The sequence below is a fragment of the Artemia franciscana genome, unplaced genomic scaffold (assembly GCF_032884065.1).
Source record: "Artemia franciscana unplaced genomic scaffold, ASM3288406v1 Scaffold_1317, whole genome shotgun sequence".
NCBI classification, from domain to species: Eukaryota; Metazoa; Arthropoda; class Branchiopoda; order Anostraca; family Artemiidae; genus Artemia; species Artemia franciscana.
This window is the reverse complement of record NW_027062791.1, coordinates 60,716-78,246: the sequence shown is the minus strand read 5'-3', so window position 1 is coordinate 78,246 and position 17,531 is coordinate 60,716. Positions and strand designations below refer to the sequence as shown.

The 17,531-nt window shown below is 36.1% G+C and overlaps 1 protein-coding gene across 1 annotated transcript in view; it reads left to right on the top strand.

The window, feature by feature from the left end:
* LOC136042461 (carbonyl reductase [NADPH] 1-like) overlaps nt 1-16,724 on the top strand; it is a 31,427-nt gene extending 14,703 nt beyond the window's left edge. The window contains exons 4-6 of the mRNA XM_065727420.1: nt 386-624; nt 8,359-8,564; nt 16,502-16,724. Coding sequence (XP_065583492.1) covers nt 386-624; nt 8,359-8,564; nt 16,502-16,626 — 570 coding nt within the window. The 3' untranslated portion in view covers nt 16,627-16,724. The remainder of the gene's footprint in view (nt 1-385; nt 625-8,358; nt 8,565-16,501) is intronic.
* Nucleotides 16,725-17,531: the final 807 nt, after the last annotated feature.

Sequence of the window (17,531 nt, the reverse complement as noted above, 5' to 3'; positions counted from 1 at the left end):
ATCATCAAATTCAGGCGCCTCTTTAGAAAATTTATGTACTAATTTACCAAAATGACGCGGAGTTGAACCAAGGTCTAAAGTGGCTCTCGTTGCCATTGTAGATTAAACATGCTATCACTGATTCTGATTCGGAGGGGCTCGGGTGGTTCTTAAGACAGACATTGGGATCGAAACTGGTTGCCAATTTTTGAGCCATCAACAGCAAGTAGATGTGGTTTGATGTTGTTTTGAACGGCAAACAGCCATCCAAACATGTCGCTGGATCTTGATGAGCCAAGAGCATGAGCCGTGAAACAAGTAAGCAATTAACATATTGGTAGTAGCTAAAAGTAAAAATAGAATTTAATATATAGCTAAGGTGTTAAACAATATAATTTTATTTTAGAACGCGGCCACTGAACCATTTGGCGAGCAAGCAGAGAACACAATTAAGACAAACTATTTCAGTACTTTGAATTTGTGCAATATTTTATTTCCAATTTTGCGGCCACATGCTCGGGTTGTCAATGTTAGCAGCTCTGCAGGGTTTCTGCGTAAAATTCCCAGTGGTGAGCTTAGGAAAAAACTCTCCGCTCCAGATGTGACAGTTGAAGAAATTAGCCAGCTTATGAAAGAGTTTGTTGAGTAAGTTGGTTTTCTCTTTCAAAATTCTGGAAGTTTAACTTACACACTCTCTGAGCTCAATTCATTAAACTGTAATTGTAAAGTAGGTTTGGTAGTTCTCGAACTCGTATTACTGTTCACGTCTTAACCCCAGAGTCATGATACTGGCTAAAATATTGTGTTTTTTTTTGGGGGGGGGGGTAATGGATTTTACCGACTGGCTGATCATTTTCGTCAATTGATTTTGGTGGTATTGATATTTAAAAAATTTCTTCTTTTTTTCCGACTAAGACTGATCTTCTTTCATTGATTTTACGTCATATATGTCTATCAGCCCATATAACTAATAAAAAATGAGCCAGTAAAATAATGGCGCGTCATGCTACTATTTTTATCAACTGGCTGAAAACACTGTGATGGGAGTGTATCTCCTCCCCCCTGCAAATGACGTCCCTGAAGGACCCAGCCTTGATAGCTTCTGCATTATTGACGTTGCAAGGTGCCTTGGAAAAATTTTTGAAAATGTATAAAGGTAACCTTGTTAAGGCAGTTTTAATTTCTTTCACTTTTATTAAAGCTTAGACTTCTAGAGTAAAGATTAATGTAAAAACAACATCCATTACTTTTGAATATCGCTTTGCTATTCCCTTGGCGACTTAGTAACTCAGCCTACAGAGGTTTACCATGTTTTCTATCGCAAAGTAACTTTAGAGGATGCCCTTGTGTCTAATTGCGATAAGTAAAATTACTTTGCTAAGTTGAGTTTTATTCCATTCCATATTTTTTGAGTTTAGACTTAAAAAAAAAAATGTTGCTTCTCAGGCCTGCTTTACTCTTGGCTTTGTGACCCACCGCACCGAGCTCTAGCAAGGTATCAGTAGCAAGGTACCTGTTGCAAGAAATTTTAAGGAGATATCTTAAACTTTACTGAGAGTTACAGTAAGGATTTCATAGGGTAGGCTTTTCTTTCCTTCAAAAGTTTTAGAGTTTCAACTTTTAGTGCTAATATTTAACTGAAAAGAAGAGTATGTCTGCAGCTCGCTTTACTCTTGGTTTTGTGACCCAGCATAGGGATTTTAGCATGGTAGGTGTCGCAAAGTGCCTTTATCAATTCATTTTTAGGGGCCGATTTTTTCTTATATCTTTAGAGTTTTGACTTGCAGGTTAAACTTAAAAAGAAAAAAATTGTTGCTTCTCAAGCCTGCTTTACTCTGGGCTTTGTGACTCATCGCACCCAGCTTTAGCAAGGTATTTGTGTCTGTATCAGTTTATCTGTGCCTTTCATGAATTCATTTTTAGGGGCTACTTTTTTCTTTGCTGAGAATAAATATTCGCCTATTGGTCATTACTTATCTTAATAAGCAGTTGCGCCGCTTAAGATTCCTTTTTTTGTTGAATAGACAACACATACGGCTGGTAACTATTCAATTTCCAAGATTTGCAGAATATCATCAAGTACCTGTTGCCGCTTCCTGTCTTGCTAAAAAGAAAAAAAAATACAGACCAGTTTATAGTATTATAAAGTTGCAAAAAAAAAGAGAGACAAAAATAGCTACCATGCTAAGTGTGTTAGCTTAAAACAGACTAAATATAAATGCAATGTTTGAGCAATTCATTTAGAAGTTACAGTAGATGTGTCACTTGCAGTGACTCATGCGGCAACAATATCAGTGTTAAAATAATCTAACTTGTGTACTACAACTCTAATATCCCCTTTTTTATGAGTTGTTGAGCTGTATAAGCTCAACTCTGTTGAGTTCAAACTTTAACTTCTAATGAACATCCTCAATATCGTCTGCTCTTGAAAAGCGTCCATAGACAGCGAATGTACCAAATTTGGCTTTGTTAAACAAAATTTTAATCAGTCTTGCGTTTGTCATGGAATTTGATAGCCTTGCATGTTTACTTAGAGAAATTGCAGGCTTATTTCTGCCGGTCGCAACCACCGAAGTCCTTCTAGCAGATTATACCGTCACCGTGAAAAGACAGACCAACAGGAACTATTCGTTTTCTACTGCTCTCAAGGATTTCTGATTCACTTAACGGGTGACCTCTGAGACTGTCTTTATTTATGTGTCAGACCTGGGAAGATTTCTAACTTTCTCTGCGGATTTTGGATTGGTTAGAGAGTGCTGGGTGCCTGTCGTTCATCTCAAAAGGAATTCAATTTCTATTTGTGATACAAACAAAGAAAAGTATGCAAGACCACATCGCCTTTCCCGAATAAATCAAGAAAGAAATTTACAAGTTGGAACTATGTCATTTTGACAGAGGTAAAGAAGAACGTAAGACTAAACAACATACATTTTTGGAACGCTTCTGGATGCCATCTGTAACGACAGGCCCAACGCTTAAAGAGAAATAGCAAAGAGAGACAAACTGTTTTAGGAACTGAGCGTAATATTCATCATCCCAAAGTATAAAATGTTCAAGTCTGGTACTTTATGGACCGTTTTTCACTCTGCACAATAGACTTTAATGGTCAGAATTAAAAAAAAAACTATCAGACAAAGTCTCCTTATCTGACATTTTAAGATGTCAAATGTTTATTGTCTCCTTATCAAAAGGTTGTTTATAAATGTCCTTATCAAATATATCAAATGTCTATGGTACCTCTCTCAAATGTTTAATGTATCTTTATCAAATGTCAGAGGAATATGACGACATGCGTGTGAAAGGAGAACGGGGCTAGAACGTTGTTTACGCTTTTGAATGCTCGCCAGTCTGTCCCTGGGGCTAAAAGTATCTTCCCCGTCACTTTTAAGTGTAGATTTGAGTGCTTTTGTGCAAATTATCACAAAAGGGGCTTACGCCTCTGAAAATAGTCATTCCTTTATCGATCTGTTTCAGGGTTCTTTCCTCATAAGTCGGTAAGTGGTTGGTAGACCTACATAAATAGGTCTTACCTCATAAGTTAGTAGCCTGGGTAAAAAAAGAACTTGGTATCGTCTTGCGGAAAAATGGGTCTTCCTCCTTGGGTGTCCGATAATAGAGATTGAAATTATTGCGTGATTTTGTCTGAAATTTATTCCACTTGTCTGATTTTCTATTATAAAGCTGATGATTGAGTTGCTGGAAGAGTTGAGGGCGTACCAAGATTCTGCAATCACGTATATTGTCAGGTCTTTCAGGGTCCTGGTCCAAAGAAGCTGCAACAGGCATATTTTTCAGCAAAAAGCAGGAACGATTTGAGTAGCAAGGGCCCATGGTGATCCCTTGATCATTAATTTGAAATTATTTATTGGATTCCGGTTCAAATGCCGTGCAACCTGTCCAGCTTTTTGGTAACAATCTAGCGTTGGAGGAGTTTGGGAAATTTGTTTTTCTTTCTGTTTGACCAAATGTTTAATTTAATTTGTTTTTTTCGTTTGTTCTTTCAATGTTGTTTCTTTGGTGATATTACTTTTCGAAAGAGTCTCTACCCTCTTTGTGCTCCTAGCCACATTTTCATCAACTACTTTCTTAATTTGGTGTTTTCATCAATTACTCTTTAAATTACTTAACAGCTATGGCTGTGCCTCTTTCATGTCTGGAAGCAGTTTCATGTTTCTCTACATCCGCTTTCAATATTTGTCAGAAGACGTGTAAGCCGATAAATTCTTGTATCATTTCCCAGTATGCTACTCAATTTGGGTTGCCAAACATCCCAACAATACTAATAACGCCACCTAATAAACGTAAAGAAACGTTGCCAAACGTCGAAACAATCTTATTGACTTGTCTCCATATTTTACTATCCGTGTAGTGTTTCTTTTCCTCCTGTTTTGCTCCCTTAACTGTCGAATGGGAGTGCACTATTGATGACCATATGTAAATTATTTAAACTTTTTCCTACTTCTGCAATCTCTATCAAAACATTATCATTGCTTGTGAGTTGCATTTATTATGCGCGTCTTCGTAAACCCCTTACCTTGACCTTAGTTCCTCTTGCACCGCCAGAGGCGTCCAGGGCATCCAGAAAGAGCCGCCAATCATCCCTCATAAAACCCTCAGCCCTCATCCTCATCGTAAAACTCATTTAATTTTGTTTGGTTTTAATTTCTTTTTGTGATCTTAAGAGTAAATTGCCTACTAGAATTGTCATTGCTTTTTATGCTCGACAGACTGGAAGGTTTAAATTTCAGTACCCATTTTGCGGCTAATATTGAATTTTGACTACAATTTTTGGTCGATAGATTTGTAATAAAAAATGAAGCAAGGTAGGTACCTATCAAAATAGAATTTATTACTTAGACCCAATTTATCACCCTGATCAGACTAGTCTCAGTAACCTGATAAGTAGCATGTTGTGAGATGATAAATTTTAATATCATATCACAACATGGTGCTTATCTGGGAATGCTATACGTCATGTATGTATATGTCATGTCTCCATATTTTGTGCTTAACCCTTTTTCTATTTGTCTTGTTCTCTTCCTTAACTATTGTCAGGCAGCTCAGGACAGGCGTTGCAACGCCCAATGAAGCATAAGTGATCACGGATCTATTATCTAAAGTTTTCCCTCAAAACTTTTGGCTGTCGCTAAATTGTCGTTACCTTTGATGCTGGACATAGTGAATGGCTCAAATTTCGATGACCATTTTGTATCTAAAAATTTGACCAATCTGACCATTTTAATTGTTTGTTTTTTTTTTTTTGTGGACTTGTCATAAAAAAACCCACAAAAGTAATTGCCTATTCCGTGGGAGCTATCATCTCCTTGGTCGTTGCCAGATTTGTATACATGTACATAAAGCTGGACCCGTGCTGGGGGGACTCTTAAATTTGTTGATACTTCTGGGTAATTTTGCTTTATTTATGAATTGTCCCCTTTTTTATGTTGACAGGGAAGGGTATCAAGTTTTCAGGATCGGTGAAAATATTTTTTGTATCAAAATTTTCTTTTTCAACTATTCACAACCCTTTGAATGAAAAATGTGGCCTTTTTGAAAACCTCCAAGGTGCATTGTTTTTTTTTCTCATAGTTAAGTAAGTTTTTAAGAATCGACGAAGTGTTAGAACTAAAATTAGTTTATTGGAAATCACGATAATGACAGTTTGAATTCGCTTGGAAACATGTGTGTTTGGAAAAATTGAAGCTTAAGGTTTAAGTTCCCTGTGAAATTTTTTATTTTATTTTCTGCTCTCCTCAGGTTTTGATGTATGTATGTATTTTTATATGCTAGTGTATGTGTTGTGTTTTTAATGTGTATTTATGTGATTAATATGTTTTTTCATTGAAGCGGTGAGCTATTTTGAAGCTATAAATATTTATTATGTTACTTTCCAAGAAAAAGGATGTAGCATTTTTTGAATTTTGGACCTTTTTTTCGAGTCTGGACCTTAATTTTTTTGAAAATGTTTGCAATATTACTTTCCAAAAAAGAGGATAGCATCTTTTTTTATTTTGAACCCTGGCTTTGCAAAAAAAAAGCCCTGGCTGTACTCAGAGCCGTTCTTAGGGTTGATGGCTCCCGGGGCAAAATTAATCAAAGGGCCCCCCTTCCGACGCAAAATAAGCAAAAGAAACCGAATCAAAGTAAAAATTTGAACAATGTGAGCAACCCCCAGCCACGTTCCCTCCCCCTTGAGCAGTTCCTGCCATACTAACCTAAAGTCTATGACTAGTAAAACCCATTTTTCTTTTTAGTTCCCAGAATTACCAGCTGATATATATTCAAGACTACTTTATAAGCTATAAGAATCATATTTATAATCTTTCTACTTTTCGTTACCTGAGAGTGAAATCGTCCCACTGCTCGCTAACTCATTAGAAGGAAAACGTAACTAATTTTTTAATGCTTCTTTTTGAGCGTTCCATAGTCCTGTTAATGAAATCGTAATTGCTTAGTTTTTTTGGTTGTTAACTACAGTGAAAATGATATAAGCGAAAAGGGATAATTTCGCTTTCAGGAAAACTTCTGACGTGCTCACTGTTCGTTCACTGTTCAACTGCAATAGATTTTGGTTCAGGTTCATGCTTACTTTGCAATATGTTGTATGTTATTTTTCTGTTCTCCTGCGGTTTTAAAATATCGACAAAAGGCAATAATTTTGCTATAACTAAATAGCTGAGGTTTAGCCATATCCACCTGCAGAATTATGTTATTTTTATGTTCTCCTACGTTTTAAAATATCGACAAAAGGCAATAATTTTGCTATAACTAAATAGCTGAGGTTTAGCCATATCCACCTGCAGAATTAAGTTTTTGAAATTTGTTGCTGGTGGTTTTTATGGCACTTAATGTTTACCAAGTGACCTATAGTGATCGCAATTTCGACAATGTGTTTGTCTGTCGGTCGGTCCCGGTTTTGCTAGCTTGCGCTCTTCCAGATAAGCTAGCACGATGAAATTGGGCAGGCATTTCAGGGATGAGACCAGATTATATTAGAAATAGTCACTTCCCCAATTCGACCATCTGGGGGGGGGGGAGTGAGCGAACGAGATAGTTGAGAAGAATTTTATTTGCCGATAAAGTAAATGATTGTTCTTCTTAAGTGTGGCTTGCTGATCTAGGGGTATGATTCTCGCTTAGGGTGCGAAAGGTCTCAAGTTTGAATCCTGGACCACCCCAACTTTTACATGAAGAAGATTCGAAACTAGATACGTGATCAATATAGTGATCGCTGAAAGTGGAAGGACGATTAATTCGAAAAAGTTAGAAAAAATGATGTATTTTTAACTTACGAATGGGTTATCGGATCTTAATGAAATTGGAAATTTAGAAGGACCTTGTGTCTCAGAGGTCTTATTTTAAATCCCGACAAGATCTGGCGACATTGGGGGGAGTTGGAGGGGGAAACCGGAAATTTTGGAAAACGCTTAGAGTGGAGAGATTGGGATGAAACTAGGTGGGAAGAATAAGCTCAAGTCCTAGATACGTGATTGACATAACCGGATTAGATCTGCTTTCTTTGGAGGAGCTGGGGGAATTCCAGTGCTTTAGCTAGTTTGGTGCTTCTGGACGTGCTAGGACGATGAAAATTGGTAGGCGTGTCAGGGACCTGCACAAATTGACTTGATTACAGTCGGTTCCTCGATGTGACAATGGGGGGGGCTGGAGAGAGGGGAAATCGTGAAAAATGAGGTATGTTTATCTCACATTTGGGTGATTGGATTTTAATAAAACTTGATATATAGAAAGATGTCATGTCTCAGATGCTCCATTTTCAATTCAGATCGGATCCGGGGACTTTCGGGGGTTGAGGGGGGAAACAGAAATCTTGGAAAACGCTTAGAGATGAGAGATCGGGATGAAACTTGATGGGAGGAATAAGCACAAGTTCTTGATATGTTATTCCGGATCAGATCCGGTCTCTTGGATCTTCCAACCTCATCACAAGTGCCATAGGAGCTCTTGGCTCTAGTTTAGTTTAAAATAAGTTTAGTATAATTGAAAATTCTTGGAAAAGGGACCATTTCCTATTATTTAATTTTTAATGTGGTTAGGGCTGCAAAAATTGGAATTTTTTCAGAATTAGAAAATAGTCTTAGTTTAAATCTTGGTCTTAGTTGAAAACTCTGAAAAGGGACAATTTTTCCATTCTATAATATGGATTATATATAGCTCTGCAAAAGCTGGAAATCATTCAGAAGTCGAAAATAAGCTAAGTGTTAGTATTAAATTCCTGAAAAAGGGACATTTTTTTTCAATTTTGGTTGTATTTAGGTATACTAACAAGAAAATATTCATCAGTCAAGAATATGTTTAGTATATTTTGAAAATTCTAGAAAAGGTACAATTTTCTTGTTTTATAATTTTGAATGTGTTTAGATCTGCAAAAGCTGGAAATCATTCAGAGAAGGGATGGCCAAACAGTACCTATGTAGTGTCCAAGGTTGGTTTAAGTGCCTTGACAAGAGTCCAGCATAGGATGTTCCAGCAAGATCCACGCGAGGACATTGTCGTCAACCATGTCCATCCAGGTTACGTCGACACAGATATGACTAGCCACAAAGGAGTTCTGAAACCTGAAGAAGGTTGTTCAGGATTTTTTATTTTTTCTAATAATCTTAACACTTAAATTATAGATATCTGTAGATTGGTTTTAGCAAAAAAATTTCTCTCACAAACATGTACGTATTTGGAAATTATAAGAGAAATGAATTTAGTTCTGAAAAAAGAGACAAAAATAAAAATATGGCTGTCAAGAGATAGAAGCACTTCAAATTTGGAATTGGATAATATTTGAATTAATTAGAATTAAAAAGAAGACAAACTTTAAATGCTAAAAACTGAATAAGCACGTGTTTAAGTCAACAAAAATGGTTTTACTGAATCTCAAAACATTTAATACCTCTAATTTTTAGCGGTGGATATCCCCTCCGATGCCCTGCTTATCCCTGCGTCTTTGGAATTTCCCCCATATGTAAAATTGAGCCTCCAAAGGGAAGTGTGACAAGTAAGAAAAATAAAAAAAAAACGAGAGATTTTGAAATATACTACCTCTATACAAAATCTGGGTAGAATATTTTGTGTAGAATAACCTATTTTATTTTAAGGGGGTCTACTGGAAACTATTCTCCCGGTGGGGGGGGTGAATTATTTTAAAAACATCCTTTTCAGGGGGAAATGTCAAATATCACCCATTGTAAAATGTTACATATTTAAAATTTCCGAAGAAAATAATTAGTTTTATATGAAGCTTTTTTCCACAAAAAGTTCACTCATAAAAATGAGTGTCTAAAACAGCGTATCTGAAATCTTGTCCTTTTAACTGGGGGGCGCGAAGGGGGAGCCCCAAGCCCCCCCCCCCCCCCGCGTGCGTAAGTCGTTACGCGCCATATTAGATACGCGCCATTGTAGTTGTGTCACTGTGTCCCACCTGTGAATATAGATAAAAGAAAAAAGATTTTTCTTTTCGTTATAGATATATATATGTGTTTTTAACTACGTAAAACTTGCGAACATACAACATTCTTCTATGTCCCATTGTCTGTGCATATAGATAGATTGTCAGGTTTACCGATTCTTGAACATGCAACATAAAATTGTCCATGGGAAAAACAATCCGTATTCAGATCTATACCTCATTATTCTAATGATTGCCCTTGAGCTTTGTTGATGGTGATTGCTAATCGAACATTCCCTGCGCCCCCGTCGTCATTTATATATCCCCCTGTGCCCCCGGCATCCCCGTTGTAGTTGTGTCCCTGTGTCCCGGTCGTCATTTATATTCCCAGTATCCCGGTCGTCATTTGTGTCCCAGTGTCCCAGTCTATAATTTCTCTTTGAGCGTCCCGGTGGTCATTTATATTCCCTGTGTCCCGGTCGTCATTTGTGTCCCAGTGTCCCAGTCTGTAATTTCTCTTTGAGTGTCCCGGTCGTCATTTATATTCCCGGTGTCCTGGCTTTTAGTTTTCTTTTTCTCCTTTATTTTTGAGTTTTTTCCTTTTTTTAGTTTTTTTTTCTTTTTCAGTTTTGTTTTTTTTTTAGCTTTTTTTTTCTTTTTAGTTTTTGTAGTTTTTACCCTTTTTTTAGTTTTTTTTAGTTTTTTTTTTACTTTTTTAGTTTTTAGTTTTTTACCTTTTTTTTTAGTTTTATAGCTTTTTTAGTTTTTTTAGTATTTTCTTTTTAGTTTTTTTTGTAGTTTTTACCTTTTTTAGTTTTTTTTCTTCTTTTGTATTAATGCTAAAGCCAAGGTTCGAACCTGGAACCTCTCGGACCTAGAACCTGGAACATAACGCTTTACCAACTCAGCTACTTCGGCTTGAATACATTTGTTTTGAGCAGCTTCCTCGGCTGTTGCCATTGTAGGTTCTTCAGTCATTTTACAATTAGAAATTTCTCTTTCAACGATCTTCTTGCAATTAATAATTTGTCTTTGAACGATTTTCTTAAATACCTGTGTCCTGGTCGTCATTTATATTCCTTGTGTCCCGGTCGTCATTTGTGTCCCGGTATCCCAGTCTGTAATTTCTCTTTGAGTGTCCCGGTCGTCATTTATATTCCCTCTGTCCCGGTCGTCATTTGTGTCCCGGTCTGTAATTTTTCTTTGTGTGTTTTTTCTTTTTAGTTTTTTTTTAGTTTTTTACCTTTTTTCTTTTTTTTCAGTTTTCTTTTTCTTCTTTATTTTTCAGCGTCACTATGAAATACATATCGCCGAACCTTTGTTTTTTTAACTAAAATCTGGTAGGCATTGATGACCTTATCCAAGTCAAATTCCCAAACCCAATCATCATCGCTATCATTTTCAGTTTTGATATGTTTTGACTCTCGCTGTCCAGGTGGATTTTCATCTAACTGCGCGGTTTTGCGTTCTTTAGCCGCTAGCCTGTTTTCTTTCTTTTCTTACTTTTTCTATCAGCCGCAAGCCTGTTTTCTTGCTGTTCTTGTGATTCCTCGGTACGCTTTCTTTTCTTACTTTCTCTATCAGCCGCAAGTTCTTTGGCATAGACTCTTTGAGCAGCTTCCTCGGCTGTTGCCATTGTAGGTTCTTCAGTCATTTTACAATTAAACATTTTTCCGTCCACGATCTTCTTACAATTAAAAATTTGTCTTTGAACGATTTTCTTAAATACCTTTAATGACGTCATCGTCATAACAAACATGACGACAGCTAACTTCATGACGACATGACATGATGACATGACGTCACTCGACTGACAGACAACTTATTTATATATATATATATATATATATATATATATATATATATATATATATATATATATATATATATATATATATGTATATATATATATATATATGTGTATATATATATATATATATATATATATATATATATATATATATATATATATATATATATATATATTCAGGTTCTTTTTTCCCCAACACGTGCTGTTTGCTTTGGAGTTTCCTTGTAGTCTAACTATCCTTTTGTATTATCTTAAATTTCCTCTTTTTTTACATATGAGCCTTAAAAGTTGCATTTCGGACTCTTGAATAGCATTTTTTATGATTCATTGCTTCTTATTTTCTTGGAAAATGCTTCTTTAAACTTTATTTGGCATCAAATCTTAGTAATATTTTCTTTTTTTATGGCACTTGGTATCTATCAAGTGACATATAGTCGGTCGGTCGGTCTGTCTGTCCTGGTTTTGCTAGTTTAGGCACCTCCAGGTAAGCTAGGACGCTGAAATTTGGCAGATGTATCAGGAACCAGACCAGATTAAATTAGAAATTGTCGTTTCCCCGATTCGATCACCTGGGGGGGGGAATGGGGGGACGGTAAATCAGAAAAATTAGAAAAATGAGGTATTTTTAACTTAAGAGCTGGTGATCGGGTTTTAATGAAATTTGAGAGTGGGTGATCGGGTTTTAATGAAATTTGATGTTTGGAAGGATATCGTGTCTCAGAGCTCTTATTTTAAATCCTAACCAGATCCGAGGAGTTTGGGGGGGGCCTAAAATCTTGGAAAACGGTTAGAGTGGAGGGATAGGGATAAAACTTAGTGGGAAAAATAAGTACAGGTGCTAGATATGTGATTGACATAACCGGAACGGATCCACTCTCTTTCGGGGAGTTGGGGGGAAGGTTAATTCTGAAAAAAATAGAAAAAATGAGGTATTTTTGACTTACTAAGGAGCGATCGGATCTTAATGAAATTTGATGTTTGGAAGGATATTGTGTCTCAGAGCTCTTATTTTAAGTCCCAAACGGATCCGGCGACATTGTGGGGAGTTGGGGGGGGGACCTAAAATCTTGGAAAACGCGTAGAGTGGAGGGATCAGGACGAAGCCTTGTGGGAAGAATAAGCACAAGTCCTGGAAACGTGATTGACATAACCGGAATGGATCCGCCCTCTTTAGGGGGGGAGGGGTAATTCTGAAAAATTAGAAAAAAATGAGGTATTTTCAAATTACAAAGGAGTGATCGGATCTTATTAAAAATTTCATATTTCGAAGGAACTCGTAACTCAGATCTCTTATTTTAAATCCTGACCGGATCCAGTGTCAATTGGGGGGGGGGGAATCTTGGAAAACGCTTAAAGCGGAGAGATCAGAATGAAACTTGGTGGGAAGAATAAGCAAAAGTCTAAGATACGTAAATGACATAACCGGACTATATCAGCTCTCTTTGGTGGAGTTTCGGGGGGGGGGGTAATTCTGAAAAAATTAGAAAAATGAGGCATTTGTAACTTACGAACGAGTGATCAGATCTTAATGTGATATTTAAAAGGGTCTTGGGCTTTAGAACTCTCGTTTTAAATCCCGACCAGATCCGGTGACATTGGGGGAGTTGGAGGCGGAAACCGGAATTCCTGGAAAACGTGAAAATCGAGGTATCTTACGAGTGGGTGATCAGATCTTAATGAAACAGTGCTTTGGCGAGTTTGGTGCTTCCGGACGTGCTAGGACGATGAAAATTGGTAGGCGTGTCAGGCACCTGCACAAATTGACCTGATAATGTCGTGTTCCCCAATTTGACCATCTGAGGGGCTGAATGGAGAGGAAAAATTAGAAAATTCGGGTATTTTTAACTTACGAGTGGGTGATCGGATCTTAATGAATTTTGATATTTAGAAGGACTTCGTGACTCAGAGCTTTTATTTTAAATTCCAACCGGTATTAAGCCTCTGACTTTCCTTTTAAATCAATCTATTGATTCTTAGAATTTTGCTAGAGCTCATACCATATGAGCTCTTGGCTCTTGGCTCGTCCGACCTCGTCACAAAGTGCCATTTGAGCTTATCTTATCTCTTGTTTAATTTAGGAGACCGATAAAGGGGCAACTATAATTCAGTGAAGTGATCTTTAATAATCAGAAGATAACTTAATTTCTGGCAATAGTATTTGAAGTAATTAAACGTGATATCACATTAGAAGTTTTATGCTTGTGTTAATAGACTGAATTGTATCAAACAATGCTATCCAATTGCGTTTGTATGTTATCCAAACGTTAATGCGATATTGCAGGAAATATGATACTTTTTTAAGAAGAAAAGAATCAAGTTTAAGACAGAAATACATACAATCAAAAATGAAGAGACAGATTGAAAAAGAGGCAATTTCAAAAGAGAAATGTGCATATGTGTCAAAAAAGTGTTTTGTAGTTTCACTATCCAAGACTTGGACAAAAAGATTATGTCAAATGTTAATACAAAGTCTTTCAACTCACTTGGAAAAGATATACAATGACTTCTTAATAAAAAGCACAAAAAAGTTGAAGTGAAAGATAAAGGAAAGAGGCATTATCAAAGAGATATCCAAAGTTTCGTTAAAGAGGAATATCAGCAGGGGAATATCACTGTCAAAGACTTGATAACATTATACAGTTCTTCAATCAACCCAAAAGAGAACGATTCAAAGGCTTTTTTTAGCGATTGGTTTTCAGACAAATTATTAAGAATAAATTCGTAGCAGATTATGCTAAAATTGTCCCAAACTTCTTTTGTGACCCAATTTAAGTTAGTCTCGTTTTTTGTTGTTTTTTTTCTCCCTCTCTCTCTTTTATTTAAGGCAAATGACAAAGAGTGTGGATAAGGTACAAAAGTGTAAACTGGCACTAGCGTCGACAAAAATTGACTGCACGGTGTTTCTTGGCATCTTTTCAAGCTTCGTAGTTGTTTTTCTTCATATTCTGACATTAAACACTTAATGCAACACAAATGTCGCGAATTACGTTAATTTTGCTTTATTTTTACGCTGCAAAAATGCCAAGGGAGGCCAAAAGCTAGATGGCATTGGTGATCTATTTTTATCATGCTATTGCCAGTTTCCACTCTTATAAGTTGACTATTCTCTTTGACAAAGAGAAATTCAGAGTTAATAATGAAACTCAAATTTATTCGTTATGGAAACATTTTTGTCATGCGCAGCTCCGTCCTAACTCTGATTTGTCATATTTACATTTTGTTTTTATTAAATTGATAATACAAAAATAAGTACAGTGCTCATATAAAACATTATCAGAAAATTTATAGAATGGAATCCCTCTCTTGAGGAATCCCAAATCCAAACTGTAGCCGACTTTCTCATAAGGCCTTGGCTGGGCTTTATTCAACTTATTGGGACTATTCCATGGTTTTGATGTGTTTTTTTTTTTTTTTGACCAGTGATGTGCAGTACATCAGGGTATTCAATTTCCGCTACTATAAATTCCTCTTATATCTGCCTCTTTGGTACAGGAACCGAAAGGCTATTCGTTTGTTTAGTGGGAATAATGTATATAGAATACTGACACTGAGCGGCACTGATATTTTATAATAATCGTTGTTTTTTTTTCTATTTAATGTTGTTTTGTATGTATTTCTTTATTATTTATTTATCTATTTTATTTATTCATCCAATGGCTTGTAAGCATAACATACAAAATACAAACAACATACACAAATAACACAAAACGAAAATCAAAAAGTAGCCACTGCTGGAATATTTAACAAAAATCAGTGGTAGACTTATGGTTGACAATATACATCACTGTAGAAAGAGATGTTTGCTAACTCAGTCTTGAAACTAGGAACGGTACAAGCAGTAACACAACTATCAGGTAATGAGTTCCAAAGTTTTATTGATCTATTTACAAAAGATATATTCCCTATTTGCAATTTTGGTGCGGGGGGGGGGAATTCAATGCATTTTGCCTGGTTGATGTATAATGGCTTCTTTGAAAGAAAATTTCTGAATCCAAATTTACAATGCCGTTTACAATACTGTGGACACTGAAAAGATTATGTATTTTCTTTTGGTATGTTACTCTACTTTATGTTAGTAGGTCAAAAATAAATTATTATTAATATTGATAGAAAGTAATTGAACCCAGTAGGAAAAACCTTTAGAAATCAGCTCAAATGTCAAACCTTGAAAATCTCCGATTTATTAGTTGTCCTAGCTTAAGGTATATGTTGCCAGTGCTATCTTCGGCACGTTATTTATCTTCTGACAGAGATATTTACCCAAACATTGAATTAAGTCTTTAGAAGTTGGGTTTACAGGGTTTCTTAGATAAAAACATTTTGAAAATTGCTGAAAAATATCAATTTTCTGTTTTGAAAGCATTTTGATTCCCTTCCCTAAGAATTAATCTCAGTAATATAATAATTCTGGTTTAATAAATCGAAAGAAACGAAATTAATAAATGTAAGGATATTACCATTTTTCTTGGGTGACTTTAGCGGTATTTTTTGGAATTGATAGGCGTTTTATGAGTTTTTTGTGCTAGTTATAGCTTCCCGCTTAAAATGACGAAATTTCGTGTGGGAAAGATGCCACAACTCTTAAAGGATTCAAACGCCTCAACTCTTAAACCCTCCAACTCGTGCCATGGAGGGTGCCACATTTGGCAACTATATTAAAAAGTAAAAAATTAGATGATTTTTCACATTGTTATAGGACATATTCTGCAGATGAGGGATGACAGATGGCTAAAGTTAGTCCTTGTTGACCAAAGCAGGTCGTCCCCCAATGGGAACTTCTTGGGAGGGTGTAAAGAGGGAGGCTTTGAACGGATTGGGATGGAAGAGGAGGGTGCGTAGCTGTGTTGGCCTCAGATGGCTCGGTTCTAGAGGGAGCTGTTAGTTGCTATGTTTTAGGATAGCCTTAAAAAAAATTTAGCAAGTGTTGATGTTTTCGTTTCGACAGTATTGCTGGTTTCTCTTTTAAAATTTCGTATGCTCTTGGGTGACCTGACCTTAACCAGAGAGTGCAGGTTGAGAAGGCCCGAGATTCCAAGGTTAAAATACTAGATCTATTCGTGTGTTTTTCTTTATTCTACTACTCTTGCTACTGATGTAATATTTATGGCTTTCAAAAATTATTGCGTAATTATTGCTTATGTTCATAGCTGTTGGATGTTTTGGATGAATTTTCTGGCTCATATTACTTTCTATCTAATATATTTAGTTTTTATTTGTATGGCCTGTTCAATAGTTTTGGGCATTGCTTATTTCTTAATCTATGCAATTATCCATTTTATTTTATATTCTATTTTGTTTATTTGTGCATTTTTTAGGCGCTCAAGCACCTAGCTGGCTCGCATTACTGCCTGAGAATGTGGAAAAACCCAAAGGAGACTACGTATGGCATGATTGCCAAATTGTCGACTGGTTGAATGGGCCTATTCCTGGCGCACATTAAGTAGCCACAAACTACAGTTTATGTTTCTGTTTTCGTGTTTGTGGTTCGTTTTTTGTTTTCAGAAAATATTGAATAATATGCAGCATTCGTACCATCAACCTGATATACAACTTGAGCAGATTCACAGAATAGACGCTTAGGCTAAAGACCAACTGCCTCCACGCCCCTAAAATAATATCAAAATATAGCACTAATACCTAAGTCTATTGGCTCCATCTCAGTATTGTTATTTTGAGACTCCGTCAAGGCGGCGCCATATTTCCCAGCTTAATGTAAAAAAAAACAATCAGAAACTAAGTAAAAAAAAAGTTAGTTTTCTTAAATGAAAGTAAGGAGTAACATTAAAACTTAAAACCAACAGAAATTGTCATGTATATGAGGGGCTTCGCCTTCTCGTCAGTACCTCACTTTTTACGCTAAAGTTTTTTTTTAATACTTTCAAAGAGCTATTTCAAACAGTTCGTAACAACGAACCCGGCTCAATAGTAACCAAAACTCTGAAAAACGGAATTTTGATACCAATATTTACATCAAAAGAATCGCTTTTTAATGCTGATTTTAAATATATGTTTCATCAAGTTTAGTCTCACTCATCAAAGGCTACGAGCCTGAGGAAATTTGCCTTATTTTAAAAATAGGAGGAAACATCCCCTAAAAGTCATAGAATCTTAACATAAATCACACCATCATATTCAGCGTATCAGAGAACTCTACCGCAGAAGTTTCAAGCTCGTGTCTACAAAAAAGAATTTTGGAATTTTGTACTTTTTGCCAGAAGATAGATCACGGATGCGTGTTTATTTGTTTGTTTGTTTTTTTGTTTTTTTGTTTTCCAGGGGTGATTGTATCGACCCAGTGGTCCTATAATGTCGTGAGAGGACTCACTATAACGGAAATTAAAAGTT